Raw genomic sequence first — 21,771 nt, forward strand, 5'->3', positions numbered from 1 at the left:
ATGTTATTAACAGATCCAAAGGATAATAACAAAACAAATGCCACTTTTCTAGAATGCTGTTATCCAATTTAATCCATATGAGAATATTTTGTGTCCAACAAATTTACTACGATATTTCTGATTTAGATGTAATTTGGACTAAAAGCCACTGTCAAATTTAGTACCACTGATATGGTGGCATCATGAACTGAAAAGCTTTAGCCTCTCATCCAACATCACAGTAGCGAACATCACTGATAAATACTACTGGTAATGGCTAATTAAGTACTATTGCTGTAGTTTCACCTCAAAGCTTGCAACATGCATACCGAAAGAAGTGATGGAAATAAAATTTGCTGCCCTCCATTCTTGCTACCCCCACCCCCCACCAACACCACCGTTGAGAATTTATCTTTTTCCTTTTCTCAATTTATTAGTTTGCAGAAAATGTATCTTACAGCACTTCCAGAAAGATAATCGATGTCCGACATGTGACATAGTGATACATGAGAGCATTCCATTCAGCTTTATCAGGTGACTAGAATTTTTCATGCATTTCATCTCAGTTTTGAAAACCTTCTATATTCTTTTGAGAAAAAGAAAAAGCTGCTACAGGGGTCATAGTGCACCAGTGGTTCTCATTTTTTTATTTTTCCAAGCTTCATCAAAGTGTCTTACTGCCATGTGTTCCATTTGCCATATTGGGTACAAGAATCCTATTGCTTGTGAGGTCAAATCTCCTATAGGTCACCAGAGGTCAAACTCTGAAAAACCTTGTACATGATATCTAACGATGGAAATTGAGGATACCTCTTATAATACTTGGTGTGTGGATTCATAACATGGAGTACAATACCCCTATTGTTTTTGGTGGAGGTGTGTATAGCCACGTACAGTAGACTGACCTGTGTTTATCATGCCATAGTGGTATTGTAAAAGCTACAGTAGTTCTGGTTATACTAACAAGCATAAGTCTTTTGCATTGAAGTCATCGAAACCTCAATGCATTTTGCATTCTGGTTTATTTTTCCAAGCTTCATCAAAGTGACTTACTGCCTTGTGTTCCATTGTTCGCTGTGAAACTGGAGCTCAACTTTGTTACAACTCACAGTAAGAATTTCAAGAGAGACAACCTGGTCATTGCATTCCTCACAATGCATCCAATGCAATGTGCAGTGATTGGACCCACAGGCGAAATGTGATGTTTTACATAGATCTGTATGGGTCTAGCTGTATCTAGTTTTAATTTTTCTTCATAACAATATATCTTAAACGTATGCTTCGAGTTGAAAAGAAACGTTATCATCGTCTAAATGTTCTTAACTTTATCACAGTTGCTATAATGTATTCCAAACCGCAAGCTAAGAATGATGTGCATTGATTAGAATTCAAGTAAAAACTGCAAAAAAGTTGAACAATCTGGGTATAGTTTATAATCCAGAGGAGCTTCCTCCTCAAGATACCGGTTGTCTTTGTGACCTGACCTGACCTGTACAGGAGGAAGCTTCAACTTCTTCTTCCCTACCAACATTATCATTGTCTTGGAATCTAATATCATGAAGGTATTGTTGTGTGTGTGTTGGTGGGCGTAAGGGGAAGGGGGTATTTGTATGGTCCCTTTCAGCACCCACAAATATATAAAATAGTTTTCTTAGCACAACCTTGCTTGTAGACCTATTTACAAACCTTATTTATAGCCTCAATATGCTTCATAGTGCCCAATTTGACCATCAACAGCAACTACCTGGTCCCACCCCCTTATTTTCAATATCCTCCATTCCCACATGTAGTTAGCAAAGATTAGACAATACTTTGAAATGGAAAAAAAAAAATCTTTTGTATTACATATCATACTTTGAAGCAAGTGTACTATAAATTTGAAAACTTACAAACCAAACATGAAGCTTCTTTTGAACAAAATCAGAAAATGTATTTAAGCCATGTTCAGATTCTTTCCTGTAAATCCCTTCTTTTTTTCCCCCTTCCAGACAAGATGGCCATCTTCAAACGATTATTAATAAATTGCTACCAAGTTTTGAGAGAAGTAAGTAACATGGGCAGATATAGGGCTAGTGGGTGTGAAACATTTAACATTGCTTTATTTCAAGAACTCCTGTCCTTCAGTTTTTACCTCCTATCATATCACCATCACCATCGGTTTTCTTGTAGATCCGGAGATCAATCCAGGGAATAATTTATCTGGATTCAGAAAGCTATGAAAACTGGAAAGCACTGTCTACACATGCAGAAATGTGAGGCAGATTTTCCCAAACGGAAACAAAATATCTTCAGTATTTATTGAGCACCAGTATCCGGTTCATTCCAAACTGTCAATGTTATCCTGGACTTTGATGTATCAACAAACTGGGACTGCTTTGTCTGTTTCCAAACATGATGTTTATACTTCTTTATTGATTAATGTGCTTTATTTGAACAGTTACCTGGCTAGCCGAAGCTCTCCAAGTAAAAACCAATCAATAACAACTTACGTAAAACGTTAAAGATGAAACACATCAAAACAAAAGAAATTTGAATCACAACTTTTCAATAAAATGCTTTTATCATCAACCACAAGGCTCTGCTACTGTAGGTTGTATATACCTGACAAAGCAAGATATACAAGAAGAAAACATTTAAAACAGAAGGAATAATTTACTGTTCCTATATCTTGTGTACTAGCTTTGAAGTTTATTTTCCTTTTCTTAACCAAATTTGCCCTTGGGTGGAGATGGGGGGGGGGGATTCAGAAAGTCTAAGGCCAATCGGGTTTAATGGCCACCAGGTAAATTTTGTATTCTTTTAAATTTGCACATAAAACAATTCCATATTTTAATGGTAATTATGATTATTTGTTTTTACTTTCTTTGATAGTGGAGAAGGAAGGAGAGAAGAAAGTTCTGGACATGCAACAGGAAGAACTTCCACCAACACCAGGTACGATCAGTTACCCGGCTTCGGTTTTCTTTATTTAATTATATGAAAATTGTATGCAGGTATGACACACTTTGTGGGCATTTTAACTGTGTATGAACAATGACTTATTTAATAAATCAGGCCTTCTCTTTTCAATGTTATAGTGTTGTGTGTGAATGCTCACACTAATTATTGCCTTCCATAGACACACTATGTGTGTGAGAAATTTGCCCCCTCGAAAACCACACTCTGTGGAGAAGAAACATCTCTAAAGTGTTAACCATATCAGCGTATTACACCACGCAGGTGGTAGTAAAACTGAACATGTACACATGAGATTTGATTGTCCACACGACCAGCACCACGAGGAAACTGAGTCTAAATCCTACCAGCAAGAAGGTTACCTCTTACCAACTCACACTTGCTGTTTGGCAGAGCTGTTGAGCTGACTATATTGTGTATTTTGTGTTTCTGGTTTGGTTTGTTTTTGTCCTCTCATTGGTTTGATACAATTGTTTTTACCATGACTAACCTACATTGGTTAGGATTGGGGTACCTACTCCAGTCCTCCCTCAGTGTTTGAGAAAGTGGTCAGATGCGGAGCAATAGTGTACACTCTTGTCCCTCAGAGGGGACATTAAGTGGTCCCTGGTCAGAGGGGATAAATAGTGGTCCCTGGTCAGAGGGGACATTAAGTGGTCCCTAATCAGAGGGGACATTTAGTGGTCCATGGTCAGAGGGGACATTAAGTGTTGCCTGGTCAGAGGGGACATTAAGTGGTTCCTGGTCAGAGGGGACATTAAGTGGTTCCTGGTCAGAGAGGACATTAAGTGGTCCCTGGAATAAGCTTGGTTGAGAGAGACATTTCCATGCCTTGTAATTCTCTGAACATGCAAGCTTGATTGAGACAAAACCCCAGTGCCCATCCAAGACCATCACACAATGGTAGGGATTTTTAAAGAAGTTTTGGTTGGGTTCCTAACCTTTTAGATTTCCTAAACTAAACTAATTGCTATCTTACAATGTGGTTCTAGTATTATTTTAAGAATTACACGAATGGAAAGTGCAATTTTTCAGTTTCAAATGCGGGAAAGCAATACACATTATAACCTGATCACTCCTAACTTGTGCAGAAATAGAACTGCTGTATGATGTGACTTGGTTACGTAAAAGAAAGAAAAGTACCAGGAAAGCTTGCTTATCTGAGGCTATCTGTCATAAAATAGCTATTGTGTATAAAATGCTGTAAATGGTTTGTAGCAAAACAATGTGTCAAGAGGGTCTCAATTTTTTATTGTTTTTCCAGCTCCACTAAATCCAACAGCAGAAGTCGTTCCTATTTACAATAAGATGGTTTCTTCAGCACAAATTTCCCTTCAGCTTGATTACCTAGGGTAAGTTTTGCAACTGGACGTTAAAGTTCCAAGGTAGAATGTCCGTCCCGTTGCAACATTCTTACAACAATTTCAAAGTGCTTGAAACACAACTGGTTTATAGCTGGGTTTATTGGGATGAAGTGGGGTGATATATCCCTTACATACAAGGTTAATTAGTTTACTGTACAGTGCAGAAAGATTAGATGACAGTAAGCTGTGACCATCTGTAATGCCAATATACGTCCCAATTCAGACCCAAATTCCAGCTAATCTTTATCACATTTGAAGGATGTTTTCAAGGTCCCAATGTTCAGAGTCGGGTTCAACCTACTACTCAATAGTGGTTCATGATCCATTCGAGTACATTGATAGATTCCTGCATGATTTAGATGTTGAGTAGTATAAACAAAATGGTGTGAAGTTTAATTCCAAAATGACCACGATGACTGGTCAATGGTTACTGTATTAAGGGAACCATGATTGGTTATGCATTTTTAGAAGGTTTGTGATCGATCAGTGCAGAGGACACTTACAATGTTTTTAAGAATAGAGATTATAGTTATGCAGATTAAAAAAATCGCAAAAGACTTGTGAATTTTCTCTCAGTCACTTCCGATGCGTCTTTCTTTCTTCATCTCTTCATTCAAGTGTTGTATCATTCGTTCTGTGCTGAGACTATTTTAAAAGCTGTCTTCATATCACCAATGAGTAGTTATTCAGCCTACGTTTGCTCACTTCATCTCGCCGTATTTCCTTTAAAACGATTAACACTGTGAACTACCAGGTGCATAGCGACGTTACGTTTTTTTCTCACATCCATCCAACATTCAGGGTCAAAAGTATGTAGACAGAAAATCACAGAGGGTTTGCAAGTTTTCACCATAGCCAGCTCTGATGTATCATTCTATTTCATCTTTTGTTCAAGTGTCATGTCATTTGTTCTGTATTCACACTTATTTATTTGCTGTCTTTATATCACCAGTTGTTATTCAACCTTATCCTTGTTTGTCTTAATACTCATGCTCGTTCTCCGTCTATTTCATTTGATTCAAACCTACGTTTTGAGATTTGATAAAAATGCAATGAAATCTTTTCATATCGTGAGCAATTTATGAGCATGTATCCCAGTGCACATCATATTAAATGATTTCAAACATTTACTTGTAACACAAAGCAAAAGTGACTATAAAAAGTAAATCTTATCTCCAAAATTAGGCATCTGCCTCTGATCTATGGAAAATCACTGGTTAACAATAACGGGAGGATTGGAAATAGTTTTCTATGTGGGATATGCTGTTAGTGTTAAAGAATACATTGAATATATTGAAAGTTGCCCATGACACCTTTGACACAGTCTACACATTGTAATTATGATTTGGTTGATGTTGATGCTTGTGAACTTTGACATAGTTTTGTAGTAATTGCTTTAAAACTGCTGGAACCTATCTTTCCTGTCTTTGTCTCTACAGAGCATCGTCGGAATGTCCACCCATAACGGTAAGGTCCCTTCTGTGTTTAACCTTTAAACTCTTTATTTAATCAGCATCAGTAATACAAAACCTGAGTCTGCAATTATCTCTCGGTGGGGATGTGACAGTTTGTGTGACAGGGGTAGGGAAGACAATGGGAGCAGGGAAGACAATGGGAGCAGGGACAAAGCAAATCCTGAGATGGAGAATCAAAATCTTTTTGAAGTCACAATTTACATTGGAAAACAACAGCTAAAATTTTGGACATTCCAACCCTTGAAGTTGGGGAGGGCGTGGTAGGAAGATAGTGGGAGCAGGTACAAAGAAAAGTTTGACATTGGGAAAGATTCAAGATGATTTTTTGAAGTGTCAGTTCACATCAGTAAATAAAAGATGTATTTGAAGCCTCTCAAGGTGGAGTTAGAGAAGGGAAGGGGAATCAGTAAGTTAAAGCTGTATTTGAGCCCTAAGGTGGAATGAGGGAGGGGGAGGGGATACACAGTGGGAGCCAGGAACAGAGTAAACCTTACGATAGAGACGAACCCAAGTCTCTTCAAATGAAGTGTCAGTCAACATAAGCAAATATTGGGGTTATTCCAAAGCTTAAAGTTGGTAATGTGGAGGGGGGGAGGGGCCTTCCAAACATAACCCTTCCCCATTTTGATGTCTCTGTCATCCTGTCAGTGACTCTGGCATTGTTATGACTCTTGAGTAGTCAATATGTTTGCTCATGTGAAGTGAAAGAAATATCGTGTGCTAGCTAGGAAGCGACGTCATAAAAAGTGAGGGTGCTATTTCACTTCAAATGAAGCAAGTGGTGTATAATTTGTTCATCATTTAGTTTGGAATATTTAACATGAAAAGTTGGATTATTTATTTATTGGACACATGAATTTTCTGATTTGAGTGGATTTCATTTTAGGAATACTGAAGACTAATGCCAAGTCTGAGAACATAACTATTACGTGAAACCTTGAAAATATCAAGGATTCATCGACAGTTAAGAATTTAAGGTTACTAACTTCAAAATTCATATGCCACCGACCCCCTCCCACCCCTCTCCCTCTCCTTGTGGCCAAAATGTGTCAGACTTTAACTTAACCACACAAAGAATTGAAGACCCACAGCAGTCTTCTGCAATTAAGAAGCGATCTCAGGGAGTAAGTTAGTGTTCACATTTTGAAGTTCAATTTTATGAAGTTTACTTCCCATAAAATTCTAGAGTGTAATGAATGCACAAAAGGTTTGCAATGTGATACCCAGGGTGGCTGGACAGTCAAGCAATTGGTGCACTGTCCCACATCCATCATGACTCCTCACCTCAGCAAAACCAAGCATTCTGCATTCAAATATTGTTGGAATCCTACAGCTACACTTAATAAAACTCTTCTCTTACTGGCCTAACTGATTATATTGTACTGGTTTCGATACGTAAACATGCATTGGCATATATTTACCACTGTGCAAACAAGTATGTACAATTTCATGACATCTCTTCCAACTTCCTATTAATTAAACTTCATTGAAATAGTGCATTTTTATTGTGTATATTTTGTAAACTGTATTAATATGGCCAAATAATGTAAGATGCAGTGTTTCCCACAAACTTTGAAACATCATTCATGACTAGCCTATCAGCCTATGCCCCCAAGTTTTTCATATCATCTCCTCTGTCGTCCCTGTGTCATCTATTTTGATGTCAGGTCAGTGGCCACCCTATTGATAACAGATGAATATTTCCCTGAGTCTTCAGTCATTTCACGATTTACATCCATCATTTCAGGATTAACTTCCATCCAATGAGAGACAAACTTATCGAAATTACCAAACAGGAGGATGATTCTTTTCTTCACTGACTCTTGTTGTTTTAAAAACTTCTCGAATTTTCATCCCTCAGCCTTTGGAGAAGAATTTTATTAGAGTTTCCAGTCAAGCAACCATAAAACATGTTCAGAAATTCATAGCTCACAAACTGAAGCTTAGCGAACGGATGGAGGTGAGTTTGTTGCTTCTCCTTTAACGATGACAGTCTTTGGTATTTGTGCTTTTTAACGTCATAAATTTAAGACCAACAACTACTACGGCTGGTTTTGTACAGACCGTGTTTGACAAGTGATAACGGCATCCTTCTACGTATGATTACTCACCCACTGCTGAATTTCAGAGTTCAGCCTGTGATGTCTGAAGCACTCTGTAAGACACATATATAGTTTTTGGACCAGTTTCATCATCTTGGTATGATTTGATTTGCAGGTAGCCTACCCTTCCTTTAATGTTCAGTATAGTACCTCATGATTGTAGTAGAGTCGGTTTATAATAAGTGTGCACCCACGGTATGACATCAAAGAGTACAGAATCAAGTTGTTATGTAACCCGCCATCTTGTGTCATGCTTCCTTCTTATCGGCTCACTATATCACAATGATCTTGACAAACTACATACATGTATGTAGAAAAGCAAAATGTAGCTTTAGTTTTTATGATAATTGCTGTACATACTGTTGCTTTTTAATGAAAATGTTTGATGTGTGGAATTTTTTGTAATTTATGTGTATATTAAGGTATTATGGTTTGAATGTTCATAACTCAGTTAAGCATGCTGCATGTGTATTTATGATCAATTGTGCAATAAGCAACATATTGTACTCACACATAAGACCAATTGCATGTAATTCAGTATTGCTCCATGAGAGAGTATCACATCTTTCATTTCAACAACAAAAAACAACAAGTTAATACTTTCTTTATTGATAAGATATTTCATTCAGTCAGCCAACAATATGTCCGACAGTTTCTTTGACCAACGGGATGTGTGTTTATAGCCTTGAGTTGATAGTGAGACATGTACATGTATTTCTTGTTCCCTGACTTATGGTAATTTTCTGGTCATGTGCTTAGATGAATATTCATGACTTTCTTTCAGGTTGATATCATATGTGGTGAAGAGATTTTGCAGCCTGCTGTCATCCTCTACAATCTAAAGAGAGAGCTCAACAAAGAACTGGTGAGATTATGTTCTTATTTATCTATAAATTTCTCACTTGTTTTATTCATTTAGTAATGATGCAGGGGAAAAGTTAGTTTGGATGAGTGACAGATCATTTAAAACATATATTGCAGTTAAGTACCATAGCTATTTTTTTTTTGTTGAAGAAAAAAGATTGTTTTTAAATATGAAAAGTATAATCTTATGTGACTACCTAAATGAAAGCACAAAAATAATACGAAACTTGAATATTTCTCTAAGAAGTCTCAAAGAACATGTTTTCCAATGCATGGAAAATTTGTCACTGGGTAAAGTTTGAATATATGACATTTTGAATTTTAGTGGTAGTTATTGTTTAAAGTTAAAATTCAGAGTTCAAAATTCAGAGTTGAAGTTAATGTTCAGTGAGTTGTCTTTGACGACAGCACTATGGATGACATCGTCACAGTCATGAACTAAATGTATTTTGTTCCTCTGTGCTCTAGTCTACCAAGCCTTTAGTCAAAGGAAAAGAAAAATATCTCACAAACCTCTGTGTTGTCATTTAACATGGACCCTTAGTTCTTGTGAGGCTAAAAACATTCCAAATGTCATGTTACAATGAGAAATCATTTAAAATGTCAAATGTAGAGCAGATTATTTAAAGAACATGTGCCATGGAACAATCATGCAGGACCTTCCCCTCCCTCCCTTCCCCCCCTCCTCCCCCTCCAACATACACACCATGAAGCTCCTTGTCTTCTGCTACAGTAATGGATGTTTTCTTCAGGTAAATCTTAGCCAGTTTCAAATAACTGCATTTAAGGTTAAGGAAGAGATGTAAAAGATTAATTTTTATCAAGTTGAGCCTTTGACCTGGCAAACTGTAGTATAAGCAGTATGAATAACTTGAATATCAGATAATAAGGTTAGGAACTGTTTATACTCTCCATACGAATGCTTTGAAGCATGACATGGAAGTATCGTAACAGAGTGGCACTAGAATCTGAAAATTGCCCCAACTGGCTGGTTTTGATGGTAGCATTCTCTCTTTTATTTTATTTTCCTAGATGGTCGATAACATACTGGTGCTGAGTTACAGCTTAGGAATGTCACAATGAGACGGTCACTTGCAAACTACTCTGGGTGAAGATGTTGCTGACCGGTGCAGTCTTCTATACTCCAGCCAATCCTAGGAACACCTAACAATCTGTATTCTCCGCCAATCCTTGGAACACCTAACAATCTGTACAGTCTCCTGGTCACTTGCAAACTACTCTGGATGAAGATGTTGCTGACCGGTGCAGTCTTCTATACTCCAGCCAATCCTAGGAACACCTAACAATCTGTATTCTCCGCCAATCCTTGGAACACCTAAAAATCTGTACAGTCTCCTGGAACAAGACTCCTCAGACGTTTAGGCTCCCCAGATCTCCCACTGAGAACTAAGCCACGACATCAGCTCCCTACCCCACAGAAATTGAATCGATGCCCAGGAGGCATGGAAACTAGCTTGGAGGGTGGGGACTTGAGGACAGTGTCAAGAACATTTTTTATTTGACAGGTTGGAATTTTTCACAGGCTCTTGCAGTCTGAATACATGAGATGTGTTTTCATGATGTCATATACTTCTAATGGATAGGGGTGCATGTGATTTAAATTGTTCTTCAAAGATAAAAGAATTATTTGATAGAATGCCATTCAAGCCTGTGACCTTTTTATATTGCAAACAACTTACTTATGACCAGCTTGATACTTAACCTAGTTTAACCTACTATTGTGTCGAAAGTGGAATGCAGATGATGTTGTTTTTTTAGAAAGGGAATACAACCAACCCTAGCTGGTTTAGTTTGAGCACCAAATTTCAGAAAAATATAATTTACTACTAACTCTTCCTCATAATTAGATTGCAAATGATCACAAACTATAAGTTACTTCCCTAATTTTTTCTCAAAATCAGCGTTGATAAGTGATGAAGTAATCTTTCAGTTTGATTTAAAGATTTCATCCCCTAACAAGTTTTTGAACAAGTATTAATCAAACCCCATATAAATCCCCAAATAAATGTTGGCATAGCATCACTACTAAGAGCACACTATGTATGTCTATACTAAAACATACAGTGTATACAACACCGTAAATGAACAGAAAACATGCACCTTGCACAACGATTTACTTAACGATGCAAACACCTCAATCTCGGTAGTGCAAATGATACCATAAGTAGTAAGATAGGAGCTACAAATACGACAGAAGTCATGAAAAGTTTCTAAAATTTCTGACAAATGCACAATTATACTTAAAATCGAATAAGATCAACCAATTAGACTTCACAAGAGAGCAACTGAGGAAGATCCAGGGGAGCTGGGGTGTTCACATTTCTGGTCTGTTTTTTTTTTCTCTGGGGAGGACGCACACACCCCTTGAAGGGGCGGCAACTTCATTGACCTCAAGGTCACCCAGTCCTTGTTTAAATCCCTGATCCGCCTCTTCAAAGTTTTCAAAACATTTGACAGTTTTGTAATTCAATGGACAAATGGCAGGCAAGAAAATAGACTAGAAAATTTGTTTCTAATTAAATAAGATAATTTTGTCTCTTTGATAACAAAATTACAAATGAGACACATATTGGCAGAGAAAGTAGATGAGACAAATAAGATACAGTTTACATAACATCTATTTTCTTTATCTCTCTCATTATCAAATTACAATCAATAACTCCAAACAACTTTGTAACATTAAATACAACATTTAGTAATCTGTATCCCTTGCTTGAAATATTTATATATAAAGTTGTGTACGGAGGTGTACCTTAACTTCATTGCATACTGTGCTTTGATATGTAGCAATGGTGTAACAGATTGTAACTGCTATGATGGCAAAACAAAAACTCTTATGCAGTAATCATTTTGATTTTAACAGCCCTAAATCAAAGAACTTAGTGGCTTTGATATTATGATAGACACAGTTATATGGTATCTTTTCAAATGCTTCATCCTCTTGACCTGAATTTTAATGCATGCACTAATGTAGAGAATTTCAGCACAGTAAACAAGATTTCACAGAATTTTAATGAAACTTTTCACGATAGCTGATGTGTAAACATGAAGAACAGAGCTTTTTCAAATAAGAGTATACCACCATACCCAGAATGAAAGGACTAATTATTCATGGCTTATGTCTACATCAGTAGTACTGTGAGGAGGAGAGGAACCAACAACAAGAATAAATACCTCTTTAATATCTCATCTTCCTTTTACAAGCCACAAGGGCAATCTTCTTAAGTTGATTGTTCTCATTTTATATGTATGTATGTATGTATGTATGTATGTATGTATGTATGTATGTATGTATGTATGTATGTATGTATGTTTGTATGTATGTATATGTATGTATATCATGCTGCAACAACAAAAATCAAATATATCAGATCATGCAATTTTATACATGTGTAAGAAAAGCCCATCTCACATTCCAAAACTTATATCAATAACAGAAACATGAACTAAACTGACCAATCTATAGCAAGCAAATTATATATTATACCTCTCCCCCCCCCCCCCCCCCAACCAAATACACAAAAACAAATAGAAGAACAAACAACACTTAAGGTATCTATGTTAATATACAGGTCACTACATTGCCGCTGAATGGCCTCTACATAGTTGTATGAACTACCAACGTAATATTCAACAATTTTATTAAATTTATTCAAATATCACAGCCAACATGATTACATCATAGCTACTCTATTCGATACAGGGTTATTTTCGTCTAATGCATTTGATTTCACTGCAGAAGAGAATGTCTCTGTTATTATCCCGCTTTTTAACTTGACACATACACTGTATACAGTAAGAACTAATTTCTTTTTCTTAAAAGAGTTAAAAGTTGACAGGAATGATCTTGAAGGCCTTACAGCTAAAAATTGAAGTCAAGTAAACGACCAATTGATACAATTATAATTCTAAATATAAATTAATACAGACCTCTGTATAATCATGTTTTTATATTTTCAAATGGTTCACATGTGAGCATGGATAATCCACCTGATATATTCATGGAAGTTTAAACATTCATTATGAATTAAGATGCTTCTGGCTTGGAGGTTTTTTTGTTTTTTTTTGGGGGGGGGGGGGTAGGGGAGTTGGAATGGCTCCAAGGATCTACCATTGTTAGATCACATAATATTATGTACAATCTCTGCTCTTGTCTTCATAAAGTATCTTCTCAAGGCCCTTTGGGTGAGGGTATAGTACAGTTGTTCTGAAAGAAGAGAAAGTATCGGAATGCATTAATGGATAAATGTCATATCAGAGTAACATCTCTGGGATATTTCTACCTTCAGATTCAGCTCTAATTTACATGATTTATAATAGGAAGTCCTAACTAAACAGTATGAATAGAGAGGTAGAAACCCACACACTCACACACATCTGAAACTTCCTGGATTTAGTCACACTCAATGAGACACAATATTTGAGGTCATTTAAGTACACAGACCAGGTTAAGGGGGGGGGGGGGTAGAGGGGGAAGAGGGGGAAAGTGAATTCATCAGATATCATCCTCAAATTGTTAATTAATTTCATTTTTCAAGCATCTCTTTGCAGCAGATATTGTATACACATTTGCTTCTTAGACAGGGAACCAATGTATTGACTGCTTAAAGTTGCATTAATCATGGAGGGGGGAAGGGGGAGGGAAGGAAGGAAGGAAGAGGGGAAGGGGGAGGGAAGGAAGGAAGAGGGGAGAAGGGTGTACAACCTCCCTTTCAACCACACAAAATAGTAGTTTTCAGCGCATCATTGCATGTAGACCTAATTATCGATCTAATTAATAACCTACATGTGTCTCACAATGCACCATCTCACGTCTAAAAGTTAAGTTTTATTTTTTTTGCTGGGGGATACCCCACACCACGCTAGTGTACATTGGAGTTTAATTCAATGATCCATGGGCCACAATCACCCTTTCCCAAAAACCTGTATTTGCCCCTCAAACCCTCTATGCTGTAACAATCACTTGAAAGTACACCAATCTAACTGACCTCAAGTCACCTTTCATCACCAAAACAAACCGGTTGTTAAACTGTAAGTACATATTAAGTATGAAGAAAGTATGAAGCAAAGACATTGTTTTTATAGGAGTCACATACATACTTTCATGGATACAACAGCAACATGCACACAAAGCATGACAACACAATACATATTTTTTTGCTTGCAACAAGGAATCAAAATACTACCATATATACTGACAGCACACGATTCTCATTAAGACCGGTGATGTTGGCCACTGGCAGCTACAGTATTATAATTTACATATGAAGGTTAATAAAACGGAACTACCTCAAGAAATATTGCTTATATATTTCCGCGATATTCAAGTCTGATTTCAAATCACCTCTTAACCATTTTCAAACTTAAAAAGCAGAAAGATAAGCCAGCAGCAGATTGGTATTTCCTTTCTTTGATTCTGACTGCCCATATTACTACAATTGTTTTTGCCGGAGTTACCAATAAAGGATACAACTCACCTCCCAATTACACAAGATTGCTCTTATAACTTTTGTGTCAAGCTCTGGACCAAACAGTGGATTGAGTTGCATAAGGTATGTACATAACCATCTGTGGAGAGGGAAAGAAAACATCAAACATGTCCAGAGTCGTTTAATTCAATGATTTATGACATGACCTACAGTACTGTGACTTACTAGGAGCTGCTAAAGTTCTGGAGTAACTGTCCTTGAATCATCACATGATACATCAAGCGTGACATCAAGAACACAGCAAATTTGGTTGTCCAAATAGCCAAATTTGGTTGTATGAAAACAATGTACCAAAACTAACAATGAAATGATCAATATTTACACTGTAGGAGGGATATGTACAACATGTTTGGTGAAGAGACCACCAGCTTTGGGCTAATCAAATTATGGTGGATCATAGGCCTACCACTAGTTTTATTTTATTTCAGTATACATCTCACTAAAGATGCGGATGATACTAATTTTATCATTTTCCCTGTATTTGGGGGTGTTTAGTTTCAATGCAATCTCTGAATTTGATGTAAAAAACTAACAACCTCCAAGGCTGTCCAAACCAAAGATGGGTCCTTTTCAAGGATCGGACAACCATTAAAAATTGCCCTGAAGTTAACTTTAGAAGTACCCACAGTCAGTTTACATGCTGTAGCAGTAAGGAATTGTGCAGTAGGCCTACAAACTAACTGTTTTTATGCACTACAGTACACATCTGTCAAAAGTATTCCAATTTAATACAGGTATCATCATCTTCTTCTCCTATACTAAATGCATTATAAAACTTCCCAAGTTAGTTTTAATTCAACTCGACTTTAGAGTTAAGTTACTCAAACCTCAAAATTTTTCGTCACAAATTTGGTGCAATTTAAATTGCTTGAAACAAACACTTCCCCATCATACAAGTATTTAACTTTAAACAAAAAATTCAATAGAAACTTACAATAAATAGCAACAAACAGCTGTTAGTACAAGCATAGTCTGGATGATCCTGAGAAGAAAATTGAAATATACTTATCATGTCAGAACATTAAAGATATTTCACACAGCTTCTATCTGTTAAATGTCAATATCATTGGCCCAAAATTCTAGTGTATCAAAAATTATAAAATTGAGATATACGTATCTAATACTTTTAACTCTGCAGATTATTCACAAAAATAAAGAACTATTCAAATATTAACTATAACACATCAGTGAGGAAATGATTTGAGGATAGTGGCTGTATAAAGCTTGTTAAAAATTGAGCATCGGTAACTGTAATTTGACTTCCTAGCTCATTACAACTTCAAATACTACATGAGAGACCAATGCACATCCTTATGATGGAAGAGTAATAATATATTTTTTATTCCAAAAGCCACACATTTTGCAAAATCATTGAATCAAAGAAAATCTTGACAAGATTTGCATTGCATCACACATTAATATAATAAGGTCGTGCACAGATTAAAGTAGCATTGGAAAAGGGGAGACAACTTGACAACCAAACTAGTGCAACATTATAGAGCTTAGGCAATGTATAGCACTTAGTATAAGTGAAGTTTCGGAAAACGCGAAACATACCCTGAAAATACCACACAAAGTTGTAGCCTGTGACTGTGTAAAGCATAGCCTATCGATAACAGGCCTAGGCCTACGTGTTCGCCTAACTAGTACTAGGACTAGTAGTACTCAGTAAGTAGTATAGTAAGTTAGGCCCACTGCTACAGTAGTACTAGTAGTACTAGCATAGCAATATTGTAAGTAACAACAGTAACAGTACTGCTTACCCTCTGTCTGTGCTTTTTGGCACGAAGAATGGACAAACTAGGCCAACAAACACCCAAAATCCTGTAATCACGAAGACAGTTAGTAAAGACGCAGCCATTTTTATGAAATATACAGTTTACTGAACGTTGCGAAATACTCTGATGTGCTGGTAAGTCATGAAGGATGTGATCGTACTGCAAACCAGTTTCGCAAAACAGAGAAAATCATATGATCAATTTCTAGGTGCTGACCATATTTGGACTGACTATCAGTCATGGGATCTGCTATAACGAGGGCGACTCGCGGATCAAACCCGAGATCAAAATGTCGAAAAGTACTCAAAAGTTAGAAACTGCCTGATATATGTGGAAATACCACCCCTTGAAATACTATGTTTTACAAAATTTGCAAATTATACAATGTCATTTACCCTTCTCTATTCGGACTTAATGCAATTTCCTAGTTGCATTCCTTTAGAAGTATATATATGTCTTTCGATCAAGAGTCACAATTTACGTTGAAGGATGACTTTTTGGCCTTGACATGTTACAGCCCAAGAAAAAGAAAAATTATATTGTAATTAATGTGGTCGAACTTTATGATAACGTCGGCTCCTAATTGCAGGAAGCTTAGTGCATGTCTATAATGTTGATGTTAATCCATTGTTTTATATTGTCTTAAGATGAATGATGAAAAATCGGAGTTTATCGTTTTCGGAAGCAATCGCCAACTACCAAAGTGCAATACAGACGTTTTATCCATTGGGGACACTCCCGTCCGTCGTACCCATAGTGTGAAGCTACTAGGTGTTTACCTGGATGAAACCCTCAATCTCAAACATCATATTTCCATGAAAGCTCGTGCATCAGCCCTCGCCATGTTTAATCTGAAGAAGATCCGGAAATATTTGGACAAGTCGACATGTCTCAAAATTGCAAATGCCATGATTTTCTCTCATATGGACTATTGCAATGGTCTTTTTATCAACCTCCCGGCTTCCACACTTCATCCCCTACAAAGGATCCAAAATTACACGGCTAAAATTATTCTCGGCAGATCAAAATATGATAGTGCCTCCGCAGCATTGAAGGAGCTGCACATCCTCCCCGTCAATGTCCGTGCCGAGTACAAGATCCTCCTCCTCGTTTATAAGTGTATACACAATTCAGCACCAGCTTATCTGTCCGAGTTGCTGGAAATTAAGACACCTGGTCGTTCAACACGCTCGTCAAAGGGCATCCTTCTTAAGGTTCCTTTCACACGCCGCAATTGTTTCGCATGCCGCTCTTTCAGCGTCGCTGGCCCTAGACTTTGGAACGCTCTCCCCGTCGACACAAAAAATTCAAAGACCATCAGAACTTTTAAAGCTGCTTTAAAGACTCATTTATTTAAGAAATCGTTTTTATAATTGTTTTGTTTGTTCAGCGACATTGAGTGTTTTTTTTTTTTTTTTTTTTTACAGTAATGTGCGCTATACCAAGTTTTACTACCTTAACCTTAACCTTAATAACTCAACCAAATGAAGAGATTGAGTAATTAAGGCAGCCCCCTTTCGATGACATTCGACACCAGTTGTCCTTGACAAACTAACTTCCATTCGCCTAATGTTAATTTGTTATCTGAGGAACTGACCTAATGGCCTGTGTCAGGGCCGTCTTAACGCATGGGCCCACTGGGCCCTGGCCCAGGGCCCCGCGATGTCAGGGGCCTCGCAATCGTAGTAAGCCCATGTCTTAATCTGGGAGGAAAACGTATTTAATAGGCCATTATATGCCTGATTGAATTCGATACTTGATAACTTATGACGAGAGTTGGTGAAACACTTGAGACTTTGACATTAAGTATTCGAATCTGAGTTGGCAACCCTGGAATATACAATGCCCCGAAGGCTTACAACACCAGACAACTCGGGTCCGAGGTCCGAGCACCAGTCATTTTTTCAGTGCAATTCTCACCCAGGAGAATATATCCGGTTGATATTCATTTTCCATCACTTAAAATCGATTACCGTCATAATATATATGGCCATAAATAAATGAGCCTTTCGGCACATCAATGATCAGGTGGAATCGATCCTAAATCTTATCTACTGTAATTACTTTGTGAGCTCTTTATAGGCATGTCCATGATGTCCTAGTAGTAGAGGTGAACTGCTCCTATGCTATGCGCGATGTCTAGACAACCCTATGCGTCCCAATGTATGAGTGTGTCATACATTGGAGAAAAAAAAAATCATTTTTTTTTAAATTCCATAACCCAACACCCCACTGAAGGGAAACATGGCTTATTTGAAAGAGAACAGTCATGGCTTTCAATTTAAGATAGTTTTAAGGGGGCGGGGGGGGGGGGGTGGGTTTGGGGGAGAAATTGTTAATTATTTTTCTCGAAACTTTGTTTACATTTCATTTGACCTCATTTGACCCCGATTTTGACCCCAGGTCAAAAAAAATCTAACTCCCACAAAAAAGAAGAAAAAAAAAAGACCTCCCAATACATACTGATTCTGTACAGAGACCTACAGCTGCATTTAGTTTCGGATTAGGGAGTTATTGCTCAAATAAAGCACAGAAACCCTGTTTTCCTAAAAATTTGTGTCATTTTTGGTCCAAGACTTTGAAATTTTTTTCTCAAGACTCTCCCCGGATACCATATCCAATTATATATCATTCGATTCCTTATGGTTTTCTACGCTGGTGGGTATTTTTTTTCTATTTTTTTTTAACGATATAGCAACTTTTTCGAACTCACTTGATTGAGGGGCCCCGCTCCATTGCCGGGCCCAGGGCCCGGTGATCTCTTAAGACGGCCCTCGCCTGTGTGTGTTTTACATATATCGCAGTCCATCAAGTTTAATCGAAACTTCAGATGTGAAATGATGTATTCTGAGGCATACTTAGGCTGTTCTCAGTAGTTAGGTATAAAAAAAGGTTATACCACACCGCACTGGTTTCGCAAATAATTGCTTTAAATTTTATGGTGTGGGTTGAAAAAGGAGGGGGACCGGGAGAACACCGCCACATTGTCCTATATCAGCGCCTGAGCTTGTCAGCTAAGCAAACATCCCTCAAGTTTCAAAAGAGTCAACTTGAAATTGTGTAAGACTTTAAAATTATTTCTGTAAACATAGACTGTGCGGAAAAGCCTGGGCACACTGTATAACAAAACTTAAAGACTTATACTGATTTTGTCCCAAATTGTTGACGTTTTTGAAATTTCTTTTGTAATGGAATTTTGTAAGAAAATGTGCATAACCTGTATTCTTTAATTATAGATCCTTCAACCCACCCCCCCCCCCCCAGCTCCACCCCATTGTTGTGCGTTCAAAGCATTAATCGTGTGCAATTCAATAGTGGACGAAAAGATAGCTTAAAAATACTGCAAGTCTCAGACAAGATCTGTCATTGGTCAGTCAAAAAGACGGTTGTCAATTTTGTCCAGTCGCCTTGAGTTTTATATCAATGGAAGGGGAATTGAATCATCTTATCTTAATCGAAAAGTATTGATTTATTCTGTTTTACTGGATGCCGAAATCTTGCTTTGAATGGAAAGACCCTTAATTTGGTGATACAGATTACACTGTGTAACTGTATAGGCGAACCGAGAGATATATCCATCTCCTTAAACGAAGAAAAAAGACGGTTCTTCAGAGTCACGATTAAAAAGTAGATATTATTCGACGAAGTCAGTTTATCGCCTATGATGAGTATAGGCAGAAAGCCTGTCAGAGTCAATCGTTCATTATGAACGGTGCCGTATATCGACGTAGTTTGATTGCTGTGTGTAGTTGCACGGGATTGCTGCGCAGAGAGGAGCGTTTCAGAAAGAAAAAAAACATTTCCCCGGTCTGAGCAAATTTGTTCCTCCTCACCAGCGGCACCTCATCTAATCCCGGAAATATCGTCCGCTCGGGAATATATTCATTACAAGTATCAAATGACAGGAAACTATGACCAAACCATGTCCTGGTTGACCTGTGGGAAGGTATACCGGGAGTAAATAGTTTTATTTGTGATATGCAACCACGCCCACACCCCACCAACTTTAACTTAGGAAAATCTTATCACATTTGGGCATGCCGGTTACCATAGCAGTTTCTTCGCATACAAGAAGAAGACTTGATGAAGTCTAAATATGACATCATCATGCTAAATATAGGCATATGCTTGAAGTTTATATTACTTTTCGTTACCGAATTATAAGTGTTTCTTTTCTGTAATGACGATAATTTATATCATGCATATGTGAAACCAAAGCTGGCAGCCCTTGCCATGACTCTTATTTTACCCAAAACGGAGCAAGGTTTTTTCTTATATTGGTAGAGTGATTGGACATATGCAAGGAGTTCTACACAAGCTACGCGTCATTTCCGATATGCAAGTACTAAATATAACACTATATACAGCCACTAATGTTATAGTAAAGTATATATGTATAAGCTAAATGCTTCATTCGTGACTTTGAAAATTTACTTTGTCAGACAAGTCAAGAAAGGTGTATATCACGAATCTTAGCCAAAAGGCCGAGAAGCCAAAATGTATGAAACCAAAATGAAACCAAATGGTCTATTTTCAGGTGGGTTCAATGACACACATTTGATAAAACTATATATCCGACACAGTAGTAGGCCTAAATAACATTTTCCATATACCTTGTTGTTAATAGACCTTAATGGTGCGCATCTTTACTTTTAAGGGTAATGTTGTCGTTTTCATTATGAAATTTATGAATTCAATGATTAATATTGCTTTTTGTACTATCAACAAAATAACTTATTTCACACAAAATGTCCCCACCATGACCTTATTTTCCCCCTGGGGCGGTGACTGACAGCTGAAGAAATATAATGCATATTCATACCATTGTAGGTGAAAGTTCAAATTTACCCGGCCCGCTAACTTAACCGTACCCTAACGTTCTTTGCTCGCGTTCGTGATAGCCGATCGCCGGTTAAAGCACATTCTGCGTCTTTAAATTACTGGATTTTTCGTGTTTAGTGTTTTCAATTCCCAAAATGAGGGTTTGGTCTTAGTCAACTTGACTTACCCTCGCACTCTGGGAGCAACATGGGCTTTGGTCTAAGTATTTACGGTGTTATTGAAGCTTAATAATATCGTGTGGTGTACAACTTATCTCCACAAGGAAGGCTCCTGATCGTAAGTTGCGTGTTATAAACATAGCCTTATTGGTAATATAGTATTGCACTCTACACACAAGGCCTAGGCCTAAGTCACTTACACTGTGTTGTTTCTACACTCGGTTTTTTCTTAGTATGTGTTACACGCTGGAAGTAATGGATTTCATCATCATCATATGTGCTTGAACGTAGCTTATTAAGGCCAAATAAGTAGGGTACTACTAATACTACTACTGCAGACTGCGCGAAGCCTTAAAGCATAGCGATATTCTAAGAAAGCGCGATATCTACATGAAAATTGTTTAGCTAAGTCAAAACAAAGTAGGCTAGGCCTAAGTCTAAACAGCCAAATTAATAATAATATGTTAGGCCTCAATTAATGTCTCCAACTGTAAGTTAGCAAAAGTTAGCATCATTGTAGTGCAACCACTAGCCTTAGGCCTTTACTATTAAGGCTTTAGTATAGGTTTTCAGCAGTTGTATAGTAAAGGCTTCATAATTGACGCACCTTCGTAATTGACGCACTTCAAATATTACTAGCAACGATAGGCCTATGGCAGTCAACCTAAACTTTTTGCAGCGAAGCAGAGTTACATATTTCATGAGTTTGAATCCATTTCAGGTATGTGCTGATCAAATTGTTGG

General features: G+C 37.4%; 3 protein-coding genes across 6 annotated transcripts in view; 2 read left to right on the forward strand and 1 right to left on the reverse strand.

Moving 5' to 3' along the window:
* The window catches only part of LOC139968053 (polycomb group RING finger protein 5-B-like), a 34,928-nt gene extending 24,512 nt beyond the window's left edge, over positions 1-10,416 (forward strand). For all 4 annotated transcript variants that reach the window (XM_071972377.1, XM_071972376.1, XM_071972375.1 and 1 more), the window contains exons 4-11: positions 417-513; positions 1,968-2,023; positions 2,851-2,913; positions 4,199-4,286; positions 5,738-5,765; positions 7,635-7,733; positions 8,660-8,740; positions 9,772-10,416. In XM_071972377.1, coding sequence (XP_071828478.1) covers positions 417-513; positions 1,968-2,023; positions 2,851-2,913; positions 4,199-4,286; positions 5,738-5,765; positions 7,635-7,733; positions 8,660-8,740; positions 9,772-9,822 — 563 coding nt within the window. In that variant the 3' untranslated portion in view covers positions 9,823-10,416. The remainder of the gene's footprint in view (positions 1-416; positions 514-1,967; positions 2,024-2,850; positions 2,914-4,198; positions 4,287-5,737; positions 5,766-7,634; positions 7,734-8,659; positions 8,741-9,771) is intronic.
* Positions 10,417-12,831: 2,415 nt separating this feature from the next.
* Positions 12,832-16,222, reverse strand: LOC139968059 (V-type proton ATPase subunit e 2-like). The gene is made up of 4 exons (XM_071972385.1): positions 16,013-16,222; positions 15,184-15,231; positions 14,238-14,328; positions 12,832-12,967 (listed from the first exon to the last, which is right to left on the reverse strand). The coding sequence occupies exons 1-4, from the start codon at positions 16,108-16,110 to the stop codon at positions 12,932-12,934; spliced, it is 273 nt and encodes a 90-aa protein (XP_071828486.1). The 5' UTR covers positions 16,111-16,222; the 3' UTR covers positions 12,832-12,931.
* Positions 16,223-20,894: 4,672 nt separating this feature from the next.
* The window catches only part of LOC139968049 (uncharacterized), a 33,096-nt gene continuing 32,219 nt past the window's right edge, over positions 20,895-21,771 (forward strand). The window contains exon 1 of the mRNA XM_071972362.1: positions 20,895-21,145. The gene's annotated coding sequence lies outside the window, so the exon portion shown is untranslated. The remainder of the gene's footprint in view (positions 21,146-21,771) is intronic.

This window comes from Apostichopus japonicus, chromosome 5, assembly GCF_037975245.1.
Source record: "Apostichopus japonicus isolate 1M-3 chromosome 5, ASM3797524v1, whole genome shotgun sequence".
Lineage (NCBI taxonomy): Eukaryota > Metazoa > Echinodermata > Holothuroidea > Aspidochirotida > Stichopodidae > Apostichopus > Apostichopus japonicus.